This window comes from Salvelinus sp. IW2-2015, linkage group LG8 (assembly GCF_002910315.2).
Source record: "Salvelinus sp. IW2-2015 linkage group LG8, ASM291031v2, whole genome shotgun sequence".
NCBI classification, from domain to species: Eukaryota; Metazoa; Chordata; class Actinopteri; order Salmoniformes; family Salmonidae; genus Salvelinus; species Salvelinus sp. IW2-2015.
Window position 1 is genome coordinate 38,553,531 of NC_036848.1, and position 24,021 is coordinate 38,577,551.

The 24,021-nt window shown below is 41.2% G+C and overlaps 1 protein-coding gene across 1 annotated transcript; it reads left to right on the top strand.

Annotated features, from left to right (window-relative positions):
- Positions 1 to 5,493: 5,493 nt before the first annotated feature.
- Positions 5,494 to 18,586, top strand: gsg1l2b (gsg1-like 2b). The gene is made up of 5 exons (XM_023991942.2): positions 5,494 to 5,948; positions 7,516 to 7,563; positions 10,818 to 10,970; positions 14,830 to 14,941; positions 15,394 to 18,586. The coding sequence occupies exons 1-5, from the start codon at positions 5,645 to 5,647 to the stop codon at positions 15,734 to 15,736; spliced, it is 960 nt and encodes a 319-aa protein (XP_023847710.1). The 5' UTR covers positions 5,494 to 5,644; the 3' UTR covers positions 15,737 to 18,586.
- Positions 18,587 to 24,021: the final 5,435 nt, after the last annotated feature.

Consider the following 24,021-nt stretch of genomic DNA (forward strand, 5'->3'; position numbering starts at 1 on the left):
GTGTGTTGTATTTCTATGTGTTTGGCCTGGTATGGTTCCCAATCAGAGGCAGCTGTCAATCGTCTCTGATTGAGAACCATACTTAGGTAGCCTGTTCCCACCTGTGTTTGTGGGTAGTTGTTTTCTGTTTTGTGTATTGCACCTTGCAGAACTGTTCGCTTGTCGTTTTGTTGTTTTTTGTTCAAGTATTCGTATTTATTAAAAGTATTATGAATACTTACCACGCTGCACCTTGGTCTTCTCCTTCTCCCGACAACAGCCGTTACACTAACATYYGTACAACTCAGAGTATGCTGTTCTGTTCTTCTGWAATAGACTACATTTTCTTCATATCATGTTTCTTTAGACCTGTCTAAAATAAATAATGGATTTATTGTGATAGTGTGGGCTAGATTACATGGATMTATGAGACTTTTTCAAATGTAGATGTTCCAAAGGTCTGTATCAGTGGCTTGTAGGCTATGCGTGAAAGCCAGGAGATGCTAAATGTGTTTATGTTAATTAACCAGTCCCTCCAGGATTTCGAGCCATTTTTTTGTGATTTCTGCCGCCAAAAATGCTTGATTTTGCAGCAGCTTTTCTGAAATTCTGCGTTACATTTTGCAATGTTCTTTTCACGTTAATTTCATATAAAGCAATAAAAAGTCATCTGTGCTCAGTTTTAGGACGATTTTAGGCAGAATACATAATACAAAAACTATTTGATACATCTAAAGTGCTCAATTTTGTTTATTTTCCTGAACAAACAGCTCTGTCATAATCCACTCACACATACATCAGGCTTGGGGCTTGCTATCAACACGAGATGCACCTTCCATTCCCACTCACACACTCTCTCTAAAAAAAACAAATATATTCATAGCTGATCAATCGCTTTCCATTTGAGGATCGATAATTATTTCGCATAAGTTGTCTTCAAAATACTTGATTGTGATTTTTTTCTGAAAGGGTCGTAAGGGAGATAAAAAAACTGAAAACTTAAAAATAGTGTATTGTGGTTGATATTTTACCTTTATTTAACTAGGCAAGTCAGTTAAGAACAAATTCTTATTTTCAATGACAGCCTAGCGAAGACTGTGGCAAGAGCTGAAAGAATCAAGGTGAGTGGCGTTTTATTCAAACCTTTACTCCGCTACCCTTGGCTTTAGTAGGGTGGTCGGCACTCTGCTCTCCCAAGTCTGTCTTTGGAGAGCGCTGCTCAAAGCACTGAGTGGAATTTGTCAGCTTTGCCGTGTTAAACTCTATAAAACTTAATATGGATCACGAAAGCACCATCTTTCTGGATTTTTTCCTAGGCTGTCATTGAAAATAAGAATTTGTTCTTAACTGACTTGCCTAGTTAAATAAAGGTAAAATATCAACCACAATACACTATTTTTAAGTTTTCAGTTTTTTATCTCCCTTACGACCCTTTCAGAAAAAAATCACAATCAAGTATTTTGAAGTGGGTGCCTTGTTCAGGGTCAGAACGACAGATTTGTACCTTGCCAGCTCGGGGAGTCGAACTTGCAACCTTGCAGTTACTAGTCCAACGCTCTAACCACTAGGCTACCCTGCCACCGGATATGTACTTTTAAAACAGTATTACCATTTTAAAAAATCCAGAAAGATGGTGCTTTCGTGATCCGTATTAAGTTTTACAGAGTTTAACACGGCAAAGCTGACAAATTCCACTCAGTGCTTTGAGCAGCGCTCTCCAAAGACAGACTTGGGAGAGCAGAGTGCCGACCACCCTACTAAAGCCAAGGGTAGCGGAGTAAAGGTTTGAATAAAACGCCACTCACCTTGATTCTTTCAGCGCTTGCCACAGTCTTCGCTGCTACCACTTCAGTCATGGTGATCTGCCGCTGCTGTGGGAACTGTTCTGACATTCTCATATGCTTTGCTGATTCGAAGTTACTGTTTGTCGACTTTCTCTTGTTTCCAAAAACATTTGGAAATTGTTTCGCACATTATTTTTGTTGGCAAATGAGATTGATTTCTATTCATTGTACTGCCTGTCAGCCATCAACAATCACCTATCATCTTCGCACGTAAAAACGCTGACAGGCCAGGGGGAAAAAAACTTTGTTGACGTGTGGTTGGATTGGACCGTTTTCCACGATAACAGTGAAGTAATTGGTCAAAATTAGGAACCCGCTTTCGATTGGACCCTTTCATGCGCTAAAAGTGCGGGGATTGATCAACATTGTGAGCTCTCGCATAATATGAACTGATTGGTTGATTTTGCATTGAATTATGCGATCGCAGAATCCTGGAGGGACTGATTACCGTGAGACCGGCAGCTATTTGCTTGACAATCACTGGCTGACAAAATTTCATGACCGCTACAGCCCTAGGACTCATGACCAAATTATTGGCACGCTTGATAAAGATGAGCCAAAAAGACTATATCAAATAAATAATACAAATACTGAAAAAACAAAAAAATTGGGAACTTAAATAGTTTTATACTAATACAATGGCTCAGAGAAAAATATTTTGTTTGAGAAGTAAAACTATCTCAAAATGATGGGAGTCAAAACTATTGTCACCCCCGTTTGTACTCTCCCCTTGCAAGGATAATGGCACTGAGCCTTTTTCTAAAATGTTTTATGAGATTGGAGAACACATTGGGAGGGATCTTAAACCATTCCTCCAAACAAAATCTTTCTAGGTCCTCAATATCCTTCGTCTAAGCTTATTTACTGCTCTTTCCAATTCATACCACAGGTTCTCAATGGGGTTCAGGTCCGGGGACTGAGATGGCCATTGCAAAATGTTGATTTTGAAGGGTCAATTAACCATTTCTTTGTCGATTTTAGATGTGTGCTTGTGATTATTGTCTTYGAAGAGGCAAGTAGGTTTTTGGCTAAAATGTCATGGTACTGGGTATAGTTCATGATGCCGTTGACCTTAACAAGTGCCCAGGAGCAATGGAAGCAAAATAGCCCCATAACATCAAAGGTGTGAGGTTCTTTTCTACATATGCATCCTTCTTTCAACGCCAAACCCACCACTGGTGGCCAAAGAGCTTTATTTTCATGTCATCTTACCATAGCACTGATCCAATACAAGTGTCAATGTTGTTTAGCAAACTCCAGGGGTTTACATTTGTTGGATGACATGAAAATAGAGCTCTTTGGCCACGCACACCAGTGGATAGAGCTCTTTGGCCACGCACACCAGTGGATACACAATTCGGCCGACGCACACCTGTTATAGAGCTCTTGGCCACGCACACCAGTGGATAGAGCTCTTTGCCACGCACACCAGTGGATAGAGCTCTTTGGCCACGCACACCATTGATAAGAGGCTTCTTTGGCCACGCACACCAGTGGATAGAGCTCTTTGGCCACGCACACCAGTGGATAGAGCTCTTTGGCCACGCACACCAGTGGATAGAGCTCTTTGGCCACGCACACCATTGAATTGAAGAGGGCAGTTCATAAGAGAGATGCAGACAAAGGATATCAAGGATCTGGAAACATCCTGCATGAAGGACTGGTCTTAAATCCCTCCAAATGTGTTCTCCTATCTCATAAAACATTTTAGAAATAGGCTCATGTAACCGGCGTGAAATGGCTAGCTAGTTCGCGGGGTGCGCGCTAATAGCGTGTCAATCGGTGACGTCACTCACTCTGAGACCTTGAATTGGTTGTTCCACTTGCTCTGCAAGGGCCACGGCTTATGTGGAGCGATAGGTAACGATGCTTCGTGGGGGTCAGTTGTTGATGTGTGCAMAGGGTCCCTGGTTCGAGCCCAGGTTGGGGCGAGGAGAGGGATGGAAGCTATACTGTTACACTCAGTGCCGTTATCCTSGCAAGGGGAGGGTGCCGGAGTATTGAACACCGGGGTGCCAATCATTTTGAAAAGATGACTTGTTAAACAAAATCTCTTTCTCTGAGCAATTGTATTCGTATACATTTTTGGAGCATACAATATAGCTCAGTGTTTGTATTATTTCTTTTATAACGTTTTTTTGCTCATCTTTAGCAAGGGTGCCAATCATTTTGGTTGCGACTGGAGATCAAACTGGAGACAGAACCTGACGACAGTCACAGGTTTCTTTATCTACATAGCCCAASCACAGGCTCAGGTTCACATGTTTAATAGTTTCTACCTAGCCGTATATACTGTACGACTCCAATGGACTGTTTTGACCCACATGCCCGAGTTCATCTAACCACCTGTCCTCTGTACTTATAGAAGTATCAAATGGAATAGTAGTAGCTTTTTAAATCACATGTCAAATTTGCAGACATTCCTCAATCTCTTACATTGGTTTCTGTCCAGCGCCTGAAAAAGTTGGAAGTTGGATGTGGGTATAGTATTTTTCCTTTCTCATTGATTATACCTGCTGTGCTGTAGGAGGTTAACTAACTAACTGACTCACTAGATTCAACCTGGCTGTGAGGCTGCTGGGGAAATAAGCATCAAAGATGTGTCAGATCCATAGACTGACTGACTGGAGCCTAATTATCTCAAAACCCCTGTAGAGATGAAGAGGAACTGGTAGGCTCCACATACACACCCGGCGGGAGGATTCTGTTATTTGTGGCAGTGAGAGTGTAGGTCACAGACCAGAGGTTACAAATGAGCAGAGAGAGAGAGCGAAGGAAAGATGGAGAGAGAAAGAGCGGGGGAGAGAGGCCAAATGGACACATTACTGTCATTATTTGAGGTAATGAATCTGGTTTTGATGTGACTGAGCGTGTATGAGTGTGAGTGTGTGGAACCCCCCTGGTTTCTGCAAAACATCAAGTGGGACACAAGGTTTGAGTTGACATATAAATACTCTCCTAGATGTATGCCCATTGGTTGAAAGAAAGGAAAGTGATTATTGCACTTGTTAATCAGCAAGCATGGTGGAATTTCCTTAGAGTGCCATGCTCATTGGCTGAAGTTAAAGTTAAATCATTACCATAGATACCTGCTACGTTGACGAGGTAACATTATAATCATGACCAAATAAATGCCTGCTACGCTAATGAGCTAACATTATAAATGCTACCCTATAAATACCGGCTATGCTGTTGCGGTAACGTTACTACCTTATACATACCTGCTATGCTGATGAGTGAGATAGGAAGCGATGTGAATTATGTGTTCGTTCACAAGATTAATAAAAAGTGAAGAGCCAGTTAGACCAGCCTTCCTAATCGAAATTTGTAAACTACATTACACTCCTTGAATGTCCTCTCGTGTGTGTGTGTGTGTGTTGGTGTGTGTGTGTGGTTGTGTGTTGTGTGTGTGGTGTGGTGTGTGTTTGTGTGTTGTGTGTGTGTTGTGTGTGTGTGTGTGTGTGTGTGTGTGTGTGTGTGTGTGTGTGTGTGTGTGTGTGTGGTTGACTGCACAGACTGACTCAACTAGGATACAGACAGACAGGTAGGAGCTGGCAACCTTTCCCCTTCAACAGAGGAGGAGAGACAGAGAGAGATACACTAGAAAGAAGGGGAGGAGGGGTAGCTACAACGTGAGAGTATCAGACTCTCAAAAGAGCATATCTGAGGATTGGCTCCACATGCAGGAGTCTCGCGCAGCTGTAATTGCCCGCGGATATATTATCGGAAAGCCGGATAACTGGAGGAGGATCTGAGGAGAAGTCGCCAAATATTGTGTTGAACGTTGGGGTTAAGTGCGTCTCCCATTCCCGTTTGCCATTATGGGAGGGATAGATCGGCAGCGGAGGGTATCCCTGGCTCTTACCTTGAACTTCCTCGCGCTGATTCTAGCCGTGTCTGCGTTGACTACCAGCTACTGGTGCGAGGGGACACGGAAAGTTGCAAAACCTTTCTGTACCGGACCGGTCACCACGAAACAGTCGTTCTGTATCAGGTTCAACAGCTCGAACATTAACGACAGCAGACTGGTCCAGTACATCTGGGAGTCCGGCGAGGACAAGTACATTATGAGGAAGTTCCACACCGGGATCTGGTTTTCGTGCGAGGAGAACGTCAATATGACAGGTAAGAGAGAGATGGTGCTTTCACGACAACTGGAAACTCGGGGYAAAAACAAGGTGAAATCATAACGTCAGTGATCTTCACTTCCGGACGGAGTTTCCAACTTGGAATTCCGAGTTGGATGACCGGTCAACAAAAAAAAAATCCAGTTGGATCTTGTTTTTTCCCCAAGTTCCCAGTTGTCTTGAACCAGGTAAGAGYAGCTAAGAGAATATAACTTTTTCGCACACCGCGACGTGACGCGCCTGCACGCATGTATAGACATGAAGGAAATAGACTAGTTTTTAAATGGAAAGTTATAATTGGGTTCTCAGAATCATGGACTATGCAAATGTGTAGGCTATGCCTATGTATTTGTTATTGTCTTTCGGGAGAAATTAAATGTCCATAGTTGTTATGTGAGCTGTATTAGGTAATATGTTTTTCATTTGACTGTTTACTTTAATATAGTTGAAATCTGAAATTCAAACAATAATAACGTTTTGTTAAATAGCTGAGGGATGGGGTTGGGGAAATTTAACCACTCTCAAATTCATAGACAGYGCTATGGAAGTAAGGGCTTCATGATATCCATGATATCAACAACATGTTTCGAGGATGTTTGTTTACATTTAAATTACAAACAAAATCTGTTTATAATTTGGGTTCTGATGGGGTACGACAGTTGAACTAAACTCATGAGGCATGTTTAAATTATATTTTTTCAAGAATCAATGGTTAGGCCTATATATCATTCATTAAGAAAATAATAATAATTAAACAATCGCAGTTTCGTTAATTGATGTCCGACACTGTGACATAGTTGCGTGCATTGCATGTGAAGGGTATTTGGAGCTATTGATAAATCTACAGTGTCCTCTGAAATTACCCGTTCCTTCAAAAATATTGGATAGCCTAAGTGAAAGATTACATTCAACGAGAGCAAGAATGTCAAGCGTGAGAAATTGTATCGACAGTTGTAACAATAGACCGAACAATATACCTATTTTAGAACGGATAGCTGTTGCTGACCGGTTATCGGATTTTTAAAAAGTTATTTAACCTTTACTAGGCAAGTCAGTTAAGAACAAAATCGTATTTACAATGACGGCCTACACCGGCCAAARCCGGACGACGCTGGGCCAATTGTGCGCCGACRTATAGGACTCCCAATCACGGCCAGTTGTGTTGCCTCYAATCGAACCAGGGTGTCTGTAGTGACAGACAGTGACATTATGGCAGAAATACTGATAAATTCTGAACAGAATGGAGAAAATAGCCTACTGATTTTTACCGTCTCGTAATTATGCCATAAAATAGTCTGCACGACAGTGTGAGAAAAGGYCGGAAATTCAATATGTTTGGTGTAAATCTTGTGTCACTGGGGTGGCCAACACTCGTCTCGAAGAGCTGCTGGGTATGCTACGAATGCAGGCTTTTTCACACCCGAAAAACGTCCTGCYGAGTAGTAGAATCAGGTGTGTTTCAACAGGGATGGTGCAAAAGACTGCACGGGTTTAGCCACCTTAGAAATATGATGACTGAGTGTTTGACCGTATTGTTTTTGATTTTGTGGGATATTCTATTTCAGGTGAAATCTGCAGAAGTTTCATTTATGTCACACCCTCACATGAAAGAGGTAGGTTTTGTGTAMTAACGTGTTATTACATTGTAATTGATGTGTTATTAACACAATTTGCTATGCATCTGTGAATGGCTAAATTTATGTTTTATTTTGATCAAGATTCCAGTCATCTCTTATGTCAGGAAGTGCAAGTGCAACTCAAAGGGTGAAAATTGAACCCAGTCCCTTAATAATCATGGAGTAGGTTCACATGCAGGGCTCAACTGAGATTGAAGTTATCCTGAAGGATTATTTGGKTGTGTCAATTGAAAAGTGCAAACCTAACAGTATTTAAGAAGAGTAGAAACACTGTGTTGTCCTGGGGAGCTCCTGGGATTGCAGGCTTTTGTTCCTGCCCAGCATTAACACACCTGATTCTGCTAATCTAGGTCCCGAGAAGCAGTTGATCAGTATCATCTGGTGTGTTWTCCATGCTGTAGTCACTCATTCAAATCCAGCAGAGTTTGGACTTCTATAGGTCTTCAAAGAGGATGGATAGAAAGAGAGAGGATGAATAGATAGCGTCTCACTCTGTCAATCAGACATCCATCCTTCATTCTTTTCACCTCCTCCGTGTTGGCACACTAATTCACTACACACAAACACACACAAACATACAACCTGTCAGTGCCTAATTCAGTACCACATGAAAGACTGTTGAATAGCTTCCTAACAGGACAAGACCAGACACACGCACTGGCTGGAATTAAATCAGAATGAAAGACAGAATGAAAGAATGAGAATGACAGACACCCGAAACTGATTGTGGTTTGGTTGTAACTTCACCTGTTCTATTTAACTGTTCAATCTGAGAGATGTGATTAAACATGTCCAATTGTGAACTCAATTGAGTCCTATGTCACTGCCTCTGTGCCCAAAATGGGCATTATTATGACTTACTTCCATAGGGCCCTTGTTGGTTTTATGATTTGATTTCATCCAATAAGTCCATACCTTTCTGTGTGCTTTTGTGATGGGGGATATGTTGGTTAGGAAATTGAAGTTATTGAAATAGCTAAAGGGATACTCTCAGCTAGACGAACAAAAAAAACGAAATGTGAAAGAGACACATATGTGAGATTCATTTGCATAAATCACAGACTACCTTCATCTTTTTAATATGTATCTTGATCCTGCCGTGAAATTTAAATGAACACCTTTGATTAATCATTGAAATCCCATGACGACCCCAGGAAGAGTAGCTGCTGCTTTTGCAGTGGCTGATGGGGATCCTAATAAATACCAATACCATTAAAGAATTTGGTCGGAACAAGTAAAAATGATTGCTCGATCACTAAGAGAGAAGAATAAATTAAATTATTAACCGAGTTCTAGGCCTACTTTTAACTTAAAAATTGCAACTGTGGTTGGCAGCACTTAACATTCTACAGGTCTTATAGCAAAGTAGCTAACAGTGTTATAATCTATGTAATTACACTGTAATTGGTTAGTAATAACATGGATTTATTATAAGTTGCCCCTTATTAGTATATGACTACACAGTAATATAACTGTAGTAACAGCATAGTAACAGCATAGTAGTTACATAGGTATTGCTCAAATCAATCAAATTCAATGTTATTTGTCATGCTTCATAAACAACAGGTGTAGACTAACCGTGAAATGCTTACATACGGGACCTTTTCACTTACGGATCTTTTTCCAACAATGCAGATTTAAATGATAAAACATTTTGATGACCTATTTAGCAGTCTTGTATAGCAGTCTCATGGCTTGGGGGTAGCTGTTCAGGGTCCTGTTTGTTCCATACTTGGTGCACTGTCACCGCTTGCTGTGAAGTAGCAGAGAAAACAGTCTATGACTTGGGTGGCTGGAATCTTTGACAATTTTTTGGGCCTTCCTCTGACACTGCCTGGTAAGGAGGTCCTGGATGGCAGGGAGCTCGGGAGCTTCTGGGGTGGAAGAGGCYCTGTCGTGCCCTCTTCACAACTGTGTGGGTGTGTGTGGACCATGTTAATTCCTTAGTGATGTGGACAACGAGTAACTTGACGTTCTAGATCCGCTCCACTACAGCCCCATCGATGTGGATGGGGGTGTGGTCYCCCCTTTGTTTCCTGTAGTTCACGATCAGCTCCTTTGTCTTGCTGACGTTGAGGGAGAGGTTGTTGTCCTGGCACCACACTGCCAGGGCTATGACCTCCTCCCTATAGGTTGCCTCATTGTRGTCGGTGATCAGTCCTACCACCGTCGTGTCGTCAACTAAATAATGGTATTGGAGTTATGCACGGCCATGCAGTCGTGGGTGAACAGGGAGTACAGGAGGGGACTAAACACACACCCCTGAGCGGCACCCGTGTTGGTGGTCAGCGTGGCGTATGTGTTGTTGCCATACTACCGCCTAGGCAGCCCGTCAGGAAGTGCAGGATCCAGTTGCAGAGGGAGGTGTTCAGTCCCAGGGTCTTGAGCTTGGAAGGGACTATGGTGTTGAATGCTGAGCTGTAGTCAATGAACAGAATTCTTACATAGGTATTCCTTTAGTCCAGGTGGGTGATGGCAGTGTAGAGTGCAATAGAGATTGTGTCATCTGTGCATTTGTTGGGGCAGTATGTGAATTGGAGTAAATCCAAGGTGTCTGTGATGATGGTGTTGATTGGCGTTCTTGGGCAGGGTGGTCTGCTTGAAACAAGTTGGTATTACGGACCAGGTCAGGGATAGGTTGAAATTGTCAGTGAATGCTCTGGTCAGCAKATGCTCTGAGTATGCGTCCTGGTATTCTGTCTGGCCCCGCAGCCTTACGAATGTTAACCTGTTTAAAGATCTTACTCACATCGGCTATGAAGAGCCAGAMCACACAGTCGTCCGGAACAGCTGGTGCTCTCATGCATGGTTCAGTGTTGCTTGCCTCGAAGCAAGCATAGAAGGCATTTAGCTRGTCTGGTAGGCTTGTGTCACTGTACCAATGTTACTATCGTTTAACTATTTTGTTACTACTGTGTAGTTACATAGTAATAGGGGCAACTTAATGTAAAGTTTTACCCTCCGTGGTCATATCAAGGACCATTCACCCACCATTCATAGCCCAGGCAGCGAGTGTAGGTCAAGTGGTGTGTGTGTGTGTGTGTGTGTGTGTGTGGTGTGCGGCGTGTGTGTCTGTCTTAGAGACAGATGCATCTTCTCTGTGACAGTGAAGGTTAATGATATGGGTGATGGGGTCACTTGTCCAACTCCCTCACCTAACCTCCCCCACCCTCTTACAATCCCCTCCCCCACTCCCAACCCCTCCCTTCTCTCTCTCTCTCTCCCTGTAGGAGTGCTGTGGCTGTGTATCGTTTCAGAATGTCTGTATATTCTCCTTCTGGCCACCGGAGGCATCCTCATGTCCATAGAGGCYTGTCACTTAGGAAACGTCATCGACGGCCTCAAACTCAACGCCTTCGCTGCCATATTCACTGTCCTGTCAGGTAACAGCATACTTTACATGCTTTTTTTTGTTTGCACGCGTGCATGTGCTTCCTGCTATTGAGTCAGTCCCTTTTCTCCTCTCCTCACTGTTTTTGGTTAGGGTTAGAACAATGGTTAGTTTGTTAGTTTGTGTCTCAACCTTTTGTTCCTGACTGGGACAATAGAACCCCTGCAGATCAACACAGTCTTCACACTGGCAGCRTTAGGCAGCTYAAACAGCTCACTGCTATCTATGGGGCTGCAGACTGTGCTACTCTTCCTATGAGGCTGTTTCCACCCAAGGAGCATTTGTCTTTTTCAGACGGCTGGTCTAGTTTTGTCTGGATTAGTATTGATCTGGTCCTAGTGGATGGATGTTGGTTATTAGAGGAGCACTTGCCTTCTGCAGACACAAGACTTCAGTGTTCTGTTGGATAAGTGATGGTCTAGAGTAGACTCTGGAACCATGGAGCTGGTTTGCCTGCTCCTGGTCTATGCTCAAACACTCATCAATCCAGGAGTAGGCTTAATCTGGATCCGGGAAACCAGACGATAATGTCTGAGTGGATGTTAGCTATCCTATCTGTCATCCAAACCTCAGTCTTGCATCCAAGTCATTTGCGGTCATTTGGTTTGCAGAAAAGGACCAAGAGTGAATAATGAAATGGCAGGAAACTCTTTATTTTATGTCCCCCTTTAATGGAATGGATGACCAAGCCACCTCAAATCAACCACTGATTTAACAGACATTAAAAAAACACAATTAAATTGTTCGCCCAAAAAAAAACAGTCTCATCTCAGGGGAGTTATCCTGTCCTGCTTAGAAACAACAAATGTAATCAATAAAAGGGTTTTACTGTTGTTCCTGTTTTTAATGTGTTGATATAGTTTATAGAGAGGCTTACACAGTTTACCTAGCTCAGCATCTTGTTGTAATGATTTCCAGAAGAATGCTAGAGGCCAGACCAAACCATTATTAAACTTTTTTTATAATGGGGGTGTATGGAGAAGGAAAGGGGGATACCTAGTCAGTTGTACAACTGAATGTGTCTTCCGCATTTAGCCCAACCCCTCTGAATCAGAGAGGTGCGGGGGGCRGCCTTAATCGACATCATCGGCGCCCGGGGAACAGTGGGTTAACTGTCTGCCTCAACATATTTTGACCTTGTTAGCTCAGAGATTCGATCCAGCAAKCTTTCGGTTATTGACCTATTGCTCCTTCAGGCCAGGCTAGACTGGGAGAGAGGGAGCATGGAGGGAGAGAGAGGGGGTGGGGGGGATGAAAGGAGATAGAGAGAGAGGGGGGTATGGAGGGGGAGGGAGAGTGCGGAGAGAGAGGTCTTTGTCTTAGCACAAACAGCCCATATGGGTGATTAACTTTATACTTTGCCATTACCAAGAAGAGAACAATTACTCCAAAATTTCAGCTTGGTTCACCCACCACTCTGGGAAATAAGCCTAGCTTAGTTTTAGGGGGGAAATATAAAGTTGTGTACTAGTAGAGGTGCTGCCTGAAGGAAGTTCTAAGTGTGATTGACGGAAGACACAGTACGTTTACATGCACACTAATAATTAGATATTGAATGGATTGTGGCAGTAGGCCTAGTATGCAATAGTCATGTAAACACTTCCCAGCTAGCACATTTGGTTCCTTGGAAGTTGTGAGAACAGATGTTTTTGATTTCACATTGGCTGTGGGAACAAAGGCATAAGTTTCCTGAACTTTTTTAAAAACATTCTGAGAACAAAAGTGAAAATTTCAATATGACTATTAAAAACAATGCTAGCTATTTTGGGTAAACTTTTTTAATCATGCTAACACATTTATTTTTTACGGTGACACAGCGTCAGTGAGATTCAAACCTATGATCTTCTGTTCTCTATCCATGGAATTAATACACCAGAGACAGTGACAGAGAGAGAGAGAGAGAGAGACCCCAGGACGCACATTCCCTGGAGACCCATGGAGGGAGACAGTGGGTAATCCCAGGGAGAAGGATCACTCCAGCCCTGTGCCCCGGATATATTCTCCATGCCATTGGGGTCGACTGAGTGGGTGGATATCTGGAAAGAATCTTGATCTCTTGATTGGGTGATTGAGCTGTGCTTGGGAGAAAGAGATAACGATTGGCAGAGAGGTGGTTGCCAGCTCATTTCCCGKCAGATTTRTCCCATCGGACCCAGGATTCAAACTGGCAACCCTTTGGTTGCTGGCTCGCCTCTCTAACTGTTAGGCTACCTGCCACCGTTTATTGGCAATGATTGGCAGAGAGGGAAAGAGACTGGAGGTTTTGGCAGAGAGAGGGAAAGAGACTGGAGGTTTTGGCAGAGAGAGGGAAAGAGACTGGAGGTTTTTACAGAGAGAGGGAAAGAGACTGGAGGTTTTGGCAGAGAGAGGGAAAGAGAGCAGAATTACAATTGTATGCAGCATGACTCCAAATTAGCCAACAGGCCAGTTAAGTGGTCATTCTGCCAATCCCATACACTGGCACAACTCTTCTCTGCTTAACCAAGTGCTCTAATCCAGTGGTTTCTAACTCTCGTCTAGGAGAGCTGCTACAGGGGCAGTAAGGTTTTGTTCCAGCCCAGCACTAACACACATGATTCAACTATCAACTCATCATCAAGGACTTTAGGACTAGGATTAGTGTAGRTGAATCTGGTGTGTTTGTGCTGGGATGGAAGAAATGTCTGCACATCCAGTAGCGCTCAAGGATTTACGGTAGGTTCCATTATAGCTCAACATTGTCTCCCTGTGGTGAAAAATGGAACTTCACACACTTCTCTATAATGCTCTATTCTACAGCGCTGGACRAGTTTACAGTTTTCCCAATCGTGTTGAAGATATTTTGGGATCTGTGCTCAAACGTATCTATAGCAAAACAGCAATGATCAAATGCTTAAATACATTTACATCACTTCCGATAATATTCTTGCCTTTTTACCTTGCTTGCAGATCTTAGACCATCTTTTGCTAAACTTTAAATACAAATGTCATCAGTGAATACAGTGTTCACCGAATATTTACACATTGTTTTCATCAGAAGAGAAATGTGTGCAGCTGTCTTCACTATTTCCGGCAATCAGTAAATACTACTACACACAATTCTAAATCATCCCATCAGTTTCATTCATTTAAATATTGCAGACATGCAGATATTCCGAGAATAGAAGTAACTTTGGGTTACTCCTAAATCGTCATCTCCAAGTTTGTGACCTTCCATTTTAGAGCTTTGCTTTGGTGTGGATTGAGACCTATACTGTACATTCAGTTATGTTCCTCCATTRGTATTCACCTTTCCTTATTTCTATTGTGGATTGTGTTTCTGTGTGCCAATGAAAAGTCTACAAAACTTTGAGGAAACCAGCCTATGTATTGCATACATGAATTTGGATTGTGGTGATACAGATGAACGAATCCTGCACACAGTGTGCTTTTTATTTATTTTGATCAGGAATAATATTTGATTTGATCTGTATTAAATTGTTTGGTGAAATATGCATAAAAGGAGAGTAATTGCCCATAATTCTGCACCATTGGATAGATGTACTCCCAATTTTGATCATCATGATTTAGTGACTGCAAAGAATATGTATTGATCTACTGGAACGTTCTGTTTTGTCTGCTTGGACTCAAGAGACAAGTATGGTTGSGTTAATCTTTTTGCAGACAGTCGTGTCCTTTTTATGAATATATTAGCAATTTTTACGTTATAATATAGTTTAGATGAATGTATTTATGTTTTGAGAAGGCAACTCCATTTTGAAAACGCATGAATAGAGTTCTTGTGTCTTGTGGACTCTGTTTTGAAAATCGACAACATTGCTCCAAGAAATGAATGTACGTGATTGAGATGGTTTTTTTACTTGACTTTCCAGGTCTACTCGGCATGGTGGCCCACATGATGTTCACCACAGCCTTTCAGCTGACAGTCAGTCTGGGGCCAGAGGACTGGAAGCCTCAGTCATGGGACTACAGCTGGTCATACATGTAAGCACACACACACACACACACACACACACACACACACACACACACACACACAACACACACACACACACACCACCACACACACACACACACACACAGAGAGAAAGGTCTTTAAATCACTTGAAAAAATGTCATTTTGAGTTTTTTTACATTTAATCTCCCTCTCTACCAGTCCACTTCTACACACCTGCCAATAAAGATGTGGCTTTGACATGTAAAAGTTTGTCTGTTCATTCTCTTATTATTATTATTTCTCTCTCTCTCTCTCTCTCTCTCTCTCTCTCTCTCTCTCTTCTCTCTCTCTCTCCTCTCTCTCTCTCTCTCTCTTTCTCTCTCTCTCTCTCTCTCTCTCTCTCTCTCTCTCTTCTCCTCTCTTCTCTTCCTCTCTCTCTCTCTCCCTCTCTCTCTCTCTCTCTCTCTCTCTCTCTCTCTCTCTCTCTCTCTCTCTCTAGCCTGGCGTGGAGCTCGTTCACAGCCTGCATGGCGTCCTCGGTCACCATCATCAATCGCTACACCAAGACCATCCTGGAGTTCAAACACAAGCGCAGAAACATCGAGAAGAACCTGAAGATCAAGCAGAAGCTTCTGGAGCTGGACTCTGGACCAGGGGTTGGGGTGGGACAAGTTGGACATGTGGAACAGGTGTGGGACATGTACATCAGCTCAGTACCCAACTCAGGCTGCACAGCAGAGGAATTGCTGGACTTGTCCAGTAATGGAAGGAAGCTGTCCAATGCTTCAGTGTTTCTGGATCTGAATGACCTGCCGGATCCACAAAGAGAGGAGTACTGCTGAGGAGGGAACTAGGGGACTGATCAAGGTACGCACAAGTACGCATATACACACAAACAAAAACACATAGAAACAAATGACTTTCGTCATGAATTGCCACCCAATTTACAAACCAAATAGCATTAGCAACTGTGACTTCATGTTAGAGGAAATCCAACTCCAAGTTTCCCTGATGTTCCAAGCTGAGGTAGAGATCGGTTGAGGATGAGAGAAATGGATAGCAGAGGATGCAGTAATAAATGGTAGAAATGGAAAGGCAGAGACAAGAAATGGATAGAGGAGAGATGGATAAAGGATGATTTCAGGAGAAAAAWATATATATAAATATATATACATCAGTGCCTTCAGAAAGTATTCATACRCCTTGACTTTTTGTGTTACAGCCGGAATACATTTTTTTCAACCATCTACACACAATACCCCATAATGACAAAGTGAAAACATGCATTAAGAAATGTTTACAAATGTATTGAAAATGAAATACAGAAATATCTKATTTACYTAAGTATTTATACCCCTGATCCTATTTTGTAGGATCACCTTTGGCAGCGATTACAGCTGTGAGTCTTTCTGAGTAGGTCTCTAAGAGCTGTCAATACCTGGATTGGGAAAAATGTGCCAATTATTCTTTTTTTTATTCTTCAAGCTCTGTCAAATTGGTTGTTGATCATTGCTATACAACCATTTTCATGTCTTGCCATAGAGTTTCAAGTAGATTTAASTCAGAACTGTAACTCGGCCACTCAGGAACATTCACTGTYCTCTTGGTAAGCAACTCCAGTGTAGATTTGGCCTTGTGTTTAGGTTATTGTCTTGCTGAAAGGTGAATTAATCTCCCAGTATCTGGAGGAAAGCAGACTGAACCAGCTTTTCCTCTAGGATTTTGCCTGTGCTTAGCTCCAGTCAGTTTATTTTTTATACAGAAAAACTRCCCAGRCCTTAACGATTACAAGCATGCCCATAACATGAAGCAGCCACCACTATGCRTGAAAATATGGAGAGTTGTACTCAGTAATGTGTTGTATTGGATTTGCKACAAACATAGCACTTTGTATTCAGGACAAAAAGTGAATTGCTTTWGTGCCMTGTTGCAAACAGGATGCATGTTTTGGAATGTTTGTATTCTGTACAGACTTCCTTCTTTTCACTCTGTCAATTAGGTTAGTATTGTGGAGCAACTACAATGTTGTTGATCCATGCTAAGTTTTCTCCTGTCACAGCCATTAAACTCTGTGACTGTTTTAAAGTCACCATTGGCCTCATGGTGAAATCCCTGAGCYGTTTCCTTCCTCTCRGGAAACTGAGTTAGGAAGGATACCTGTATCTTTGTAGTGACTGGTTGTATTGATGCACCATCAAAAGTGTAATTAATAACTTTACCATGCTCAAAGGYATATTCAATTWTACCCATCTACCATCTTTGCCAGGCATTGGAAAACCTCCCTGGTCTTTGTGGTCGAATCTGTGTTTGAAATTCACTGCTCGACTCAGGGACCTAAAATATAATTAACTGTACGTGTGGGGTACGGAGATGTACCCCACACATACAAAAATTCAACAATTCAAAAATTATCATTCAAAAATTATGATAAACACTATTATTAAACGCGGTGAGTCCTTGCAACTTATTATGTGACTTGTTAAGCAAATTTTTACTCCTGACTTATTTAGGCTTGCCATAACGAAAGAGTTGAATACTTATTGACTCAAGACATTTCAGCTTTTCATTTTTTATTAATTGGTAAAAATGTTGAAATACATAATTCCACTTTGACATTATGGGGTATTGTGTGTAGACCAGTGACAAACATCCAAATGTAATCATTTTAAATTCAGCTGTAAGTCAATGGGTGTGAATACTTTCTGAAGGCACTGTGTATATATATACAGTATATATATATATATATAAATTATGTGGATAGAGACATAGGGGATGATAAAGAGTAGAAATAAATAAAGGATGAGGGTAGAGAGAATTCCCAGGCCARGCTGAGTGCCTTTGATTCCAGCTCCTGTCTTGTGATCAACTTCAAACAGCTTGCAGAGCACTGAGTGGGAGACTGTTACAAAGTTACAAAGGCCAACTCCTATTCCTATTGTTCTCGCTCTAATGAGACACAGGAGATTCCATTATGTAGATCGTAAATGTGCAAACAGCCAAAACTCAGCCATTATTATTTCCTGCTCTTTCTTTCCATGTGCAGATAGTTGTATTGCTTTTTTGATGATTTCTAGGACATGAAAAGGTGTACATGACAATTGTAGTGAAATACCGAAGGCAACAGATAGYAATTCCCCATCAATGTACACATTATAGACTTGAAGTTGAATAAACCAGCATCAAATAATTGTATTTCAAAACYGTATTGAAGATAATTATGATTTATACTTTGATAGTTAGTATGACTTACTTACAGTGACTTAAAGTTCATTTGATCATTTATTTCTGTATATAATGTGTATTACGTTTTCTTATTTATTTATTAACATTRAAATACATTTGTTTAATTTAACTGTTGAATTAAGTTACTATTTTAAAGATATTTRACATTTTCCTGCCATGTTAAATTTGTTCTTCCTTGTTCTCAAGGTAGAGATGGTTATGCTTCTTTTAGTGTGTGTTGGTGTCATATTTGTAACATATTTATGTAAAGTGCTATTTTGGTAACTTCATGTGTGTGATTAACTGCAATGATTCATTTAAATTATAGGAATTCTATGTTAAGATGTACAGAATATTATACATTTATATCAAAGATATAAGGGCAAATTATGAAGCATTAAATAAAGTAACTTGTTTATTGCCAAATGTAATTGTTTATATTGTTACGTACTAATAAGTTTCAGCGTTGATAACAGAAATAAAATAATACCTTTTTATACTAAATCTGTAAGCCTACATTGTTTAATTTACTGATAACCTTAGAAGTCAGACCAAAAAGATTCATTTTTATTTGTTTCTTTTAGAGTGTATTTTTCTGAACTCAGAACTGTGTACAGTTAAATTGACAAAGGAATGGTCCGATAAATTATGTGAGAAGGACCCTACAGTGTTGGCGATTTGATGATTGCCGAAAGATTGCGCAGTTCCTCTAATATCCATTGCAGGTCAGTGGTTACTCATTTTTGTCACTATGGCGGTCTGCCTTATTGCTGACTGAGCTCAATGGGTCCCACCAGCTTGTAGTCCTCAAAACCGGAAATGAGATACCGCTGGTCAGTTCGAACATTCCTATGGGGGAAATGAATGGCAAAAGAAAGCGATTTGAATAAGGTCTGAGGCTTAGAAGATCTTCTATGTTTTGTTCTACTATGAATATAGTCAAATTAACATGACCTTATAATTATGAAACCTTTATATGCTTTATTGTGCTTGTTTTGATTACATAAATGCTTCCAAATTCACTTAGCTGATGAAGATTATCTCATAGAATGTAACACTAAGATCTGCTAAGCCTGTGTTTACCACAGACCTTATTTTCAGCTTTTATCCAACCCCCATCCCCCCCCCCCCCAAAAAAAAACACGTTTATTTCCCCAAGGCTTTGGCAAATGATCCATGGCGGGGTTAGTGCCTACAAAAGACGCAATTACTATTGCTCTCTATTCAGCACACTTTATGAAAAGATTTGTTCCTCTCTCACTCTCTCTCTCACCCTCTCTCACTCTTCTTTTATACACACAGCACCGCATCTATTACAGTACAATAGTGTTGACACAAGTACCAAAGATACCAATGTGACATTTGCTTCAAAAATAAGTTTTATTTGTCATTTAATGTTTTCAACTAGTGCAAATACATGCAAATAGGAGACGGTCCTACAGCAGCCCGTTGGACCCAAAATCTTCTGTTGAAGAAAACACCAAATGATACCAAAAATTGGTTTAAAGGTAGACTAGCGATATGACGTAGATGCAGAAAGTAAACAGCATAGTGGGTCGATTTCCGCAACAACTTAAGAGCGTTGAAGCCAAGCCTCAGGGTCAGTAGCTTCAGCCCAACATCACACACACACACACACACACACACACACAACACAACACACCACACACACACCACAACACACACACACACACACACACACACACACACAGCAACACTTTATTTTGTCTACATATTATGTCTATCTCAATAAGCTACCAGGGAAAGGGCTAAGAAATAGCCCATATTACTATACAACGCATTCAGACCCTTGACTTCCACATTTTGTTACGTTACATTATCACATCGTTTTCCCCTTATCTAAACACATATCCCATAACGACCAAGCAAAAACAAGGTTTAAGAAAAAGAAAAAAAAACGGAAATATCACATTTACATAAGTATTCAGACCTTTACTCAGTACTTTGTTGAGAGCACTTTTGGCAGCGATTACAGCCTCGAGTCTTCTTGGGTATGATGCTACAAGCTTGGCACACCTGTATTTTGGGAGTTTCTCCCATTCTTTTCTGCAGATCTTCTCAGCTGTGTCAGGTTGGATGGGGAGTGTCGCTGCACAGCTATTTTCATGTCTCTCCATAGATGTTTGATCAGGTTCAATTCCCAGCCTCTGGCTGGGCCACTCAAGGACATTCAAAGACTTGTCCTAAAGCTACTCCTACGCTGTCTTGGCTGTGTGCTTAGGGTTGTTGTCCTGTTGAAAGGTGACCTTTGCCCCAGTCTGAAGTCCTGAGCTCTCTGGAGCAGAGTTTCATCAAGGATCTCTCTGTACTTTGCTCCGTCCATCTTCTCCTCAATCCTGACTAGTGTCCTAGTCCCTGCCGCTGAAAACATCCCTACAGCATGATGCTGCCACCACCATGCTTCAACCGTAGGAATGGTGGCAGGTTTCCTCCAGACGTGACACTTGGCATTCAGTCCAAAGAGTTCAATCTTAGATTCATCAGACCAGCGAGAATCTTGTTTCTCATTGTCGAAGAGTGCTTTTTTTGTCAAACCTCCAAGCGGGCTGTCATGTGCCTTTTACTGAGGAGTTTCTTCCGTCTGCCCACTCTACCGTAAAGGCCTGATTGGTGGAGTGCTGCAGAGATGGTTGTCCTTCTGGAAGGTTCTCCCATCTCCACAGAGGAACTCTGGAGCTCTGTCAGAGTGACCGTCGGTTTCTTGGTCACCTCCCTGACCAATGCACTTCTCCCCCGATTGCTCAGTTTGGCCGGCCAACTCTAGGAAGAGTCTTGGTTGATCAAACTTCTTCATTTAAAGGATGATGGAGGCCACTGTGTTCTTGGGGACCTTCAATGCTGCAGACATTTTTTGGTACCCTTCCCCAGATCTGTGCCTTGACACAATCCTGTCTCGGAGCTCTACGGACAATTCTTTCAACCTCATGGCTTGGTTTTTGCTCTGACATGCACTGTCAACTGTGGGACCTTATATAGACAGGTGTGTGCCTTTCCAAATCATGTCCAATCAATTGAATTTAACACAGGTTGTCTCCAATCAAGTTGTAAAAACATCTCAAGGATGATCAATGGAAACAGGATGCACCTGAGGTCAATTTAAAGTCTCATAGCAAAGGGTCTGAATACTTATGTAAATAAGGTCATTCTGTTTTTTTATTTGAATACATTTGCAAAAATGTCTAAAAACCTGTTTTAGCTTTGTCATTATGAGTTATTGTGTGTAGATTGATGAAGAAAAGCAAATATTGAATCAATTTTAGAATAAGGCTGTAAGTCAAGGGGTCTGAATGCTMTCTGAATGCACTGTATGTCGTTTTAGAAATAAGGCTAATGAAATCAATAAATTGGATAACATTCATAGTCTGGCCATCTCTGAAACSCACTTAGATAATTCCTTTGATGATACAGCAGTAGCAATACAGGGATATAACATCTACAGAAAAGACAGGAATGGCAATGGGGGAGGTGTTGCTGTATATGTTCAGAGCCATATTCCTGTAAAGCTTAGAGAGGATCTCATGACAAATGTTGTTGAAGTGTTATGATTGCAAGTTCACCTGCCTCGTCTAAAGCCTCTTCTTTCAGGGTGCTACTATTGGCCACCAAGTGCTAACAGTCAGTATGTTGATAATGTGTCCAATGCTTGATAGTGGGTGTAATGTTAGAGGTCTATTTTCTGGGTGACCTGAACATTGACTGGTTAGCAACTAGRTGTCCTCTCAAGAGGAAGCCTCTAACTGTGACTAATGCCTGTAATATGACCCAGCTTATCACTCAACCAACTAGAGTGCATTCCAATAGTGTTGGAGCTGTGACATCCGCTTGTATTGATCATATCTTCACTAATGCTGCAGAGCTTTGCAATATCAGTTCCCATTGGCTGTAGTGACCATATTATTGTGTCAATAACAAGGAAAGCCAAAGTGCCAAAGGTTGGGCCTAAAGTAATTTATAAGAGATCACACAAAATGTTTTCCCAGGACTCTTTTGTGGAAGCTGTAAAAAAATGTATGATGTCTTATGTGTATGAGGAAGTGAATCAAGATGCAGCACTGGACGTATTTGTACAATTATTTTTGCCAATTGTTGACAAGCATGCACCTGTTAAGAATCCCCCTGGTTTGATGAGGAATTGAACAATTGTATGGTTCAAAGAAATTATGCAAAAGAGGTGACAAACAAGTCAGGCTGTTTGGCTGATTGGTTGACATACTGTAAATTGAGAAATGTGAATAAACTTAACCAAAAGAAGAATAAAAAATATTACCAAACAAAGATAATTGACATAAAACGCAATGGAAAAATACTTTGGAGTACCTTCAGTGATATCATGGGCCCGAAAACTCAATTACTCTCCATTGTTCATTGCAGTTGATGGGTCATTTATAACAGAACCTTTCGATATTGCCAATCATTTCAATTACTATTTCACTAGTAAAGTGGAAAAACTCAGATGTGAAATAACAACATTGAACAGTGAACCATCATATTTTTGTATAAAAGATCTAATAATTAAAGAGAAGGGTTGATGTTTGGAATTTGGTCAAGTTAGTGTGGGAGAGGTGGAGAAACTGTTATCCATCAATAATGATAAGCCACCAGGTATAGACAAACGTGATGGGAAACTATTGAGAATAGTAGCAAACTGTATTGCCATCCCTATTTGCRATACATTTAACCAAAGCCTAAAGGAGTGTGTCCACAGGCATGTAAGGAAGCTAAAGTAATTCCACTGCCTAAAAATAGTAAAGGACACTTTGCTGTCTCTAACAGCCACCCAATCAGTTTGCTGCCACTTCTTAGTAAACTGATGGAGAGGATTGTGTTTGACCAAATACAATGCTATTTTTCAAGGAGCAAGTTAACTACTGACTTTCAGCATGCATATAGAGAAGGGCACACAACTTGTCCTGCACTGACTCAGATGACTGATGATTGGTTAAAATGGATAATAAGATGATAGTTGTATTGGTAGATTTCAGTGCAGCCTTTGATGTTATTGATCATAAATTGTAGTCACCTGCCATCGCATGGTTGGAGAGTTATTTATCCAATAGAACCCAGAGAGTGTTCTTCAATGGAATCTTCTCTAACATCAGATGTGCACAGTGTGGTGTCCCTTAGGGTAGTTGCCGTTACTTTTCTCTACTTTTACAAATGATTTCACTGAAATTCTAAATAAGGAGTTACAGTTCAATCAGAATGGGTGATGAATAATAAACTGGTCTTAAACACATCTACAACTAAAAGCATTGTATTTGGTTCAAAACATTCTCTAAAYACCTAAACCTCAACTGGAGTTGTGTATAAAGGGTGCGACCATTGAGCAAGTTCAGGAAGCTAAACTCCTAGGTATAACAGTGGCTGGTCAATTATCATGGGCAAGTCATATTGACAAGCGCTGTTGTGGTGATGGTGAGGAGTATGTCTGTTATAAAAAATATGTGGACTAGTTGTCCAGGCTCTGGTCTTGTCCCATCTTGATTACTGTTCTATGTAATATGGTTAAGTGCAGCAAAGAAAGACCTAGCAAAGCTGCAGCTGTCTCAAAACAGAGCAGCACACCTTGCCTTTAACTGCACATACAGAACTAACATCAACAACATGCATGCCAGTGTTTCCTGGTTGAGGGTTGATGAGAGATMAACTGCTTCTCTTCTAGTTTTTATGATGAATATTARTGTYATGAAAATTCCAGATTGTCTGCATATCAAATAACATTCAACTCATACATACCCCACAAAACAAACCACCAGGGGTTTCTTCACAGTCCTCAAGTCCAAAAGGAATTCARGGCAACGCACCATTTTGTACAGAGCCACTATCGCATGAAACTCTGTTCCATCTACAATTACTCAAGCAAACAGCAAAATGACCTTTAAAA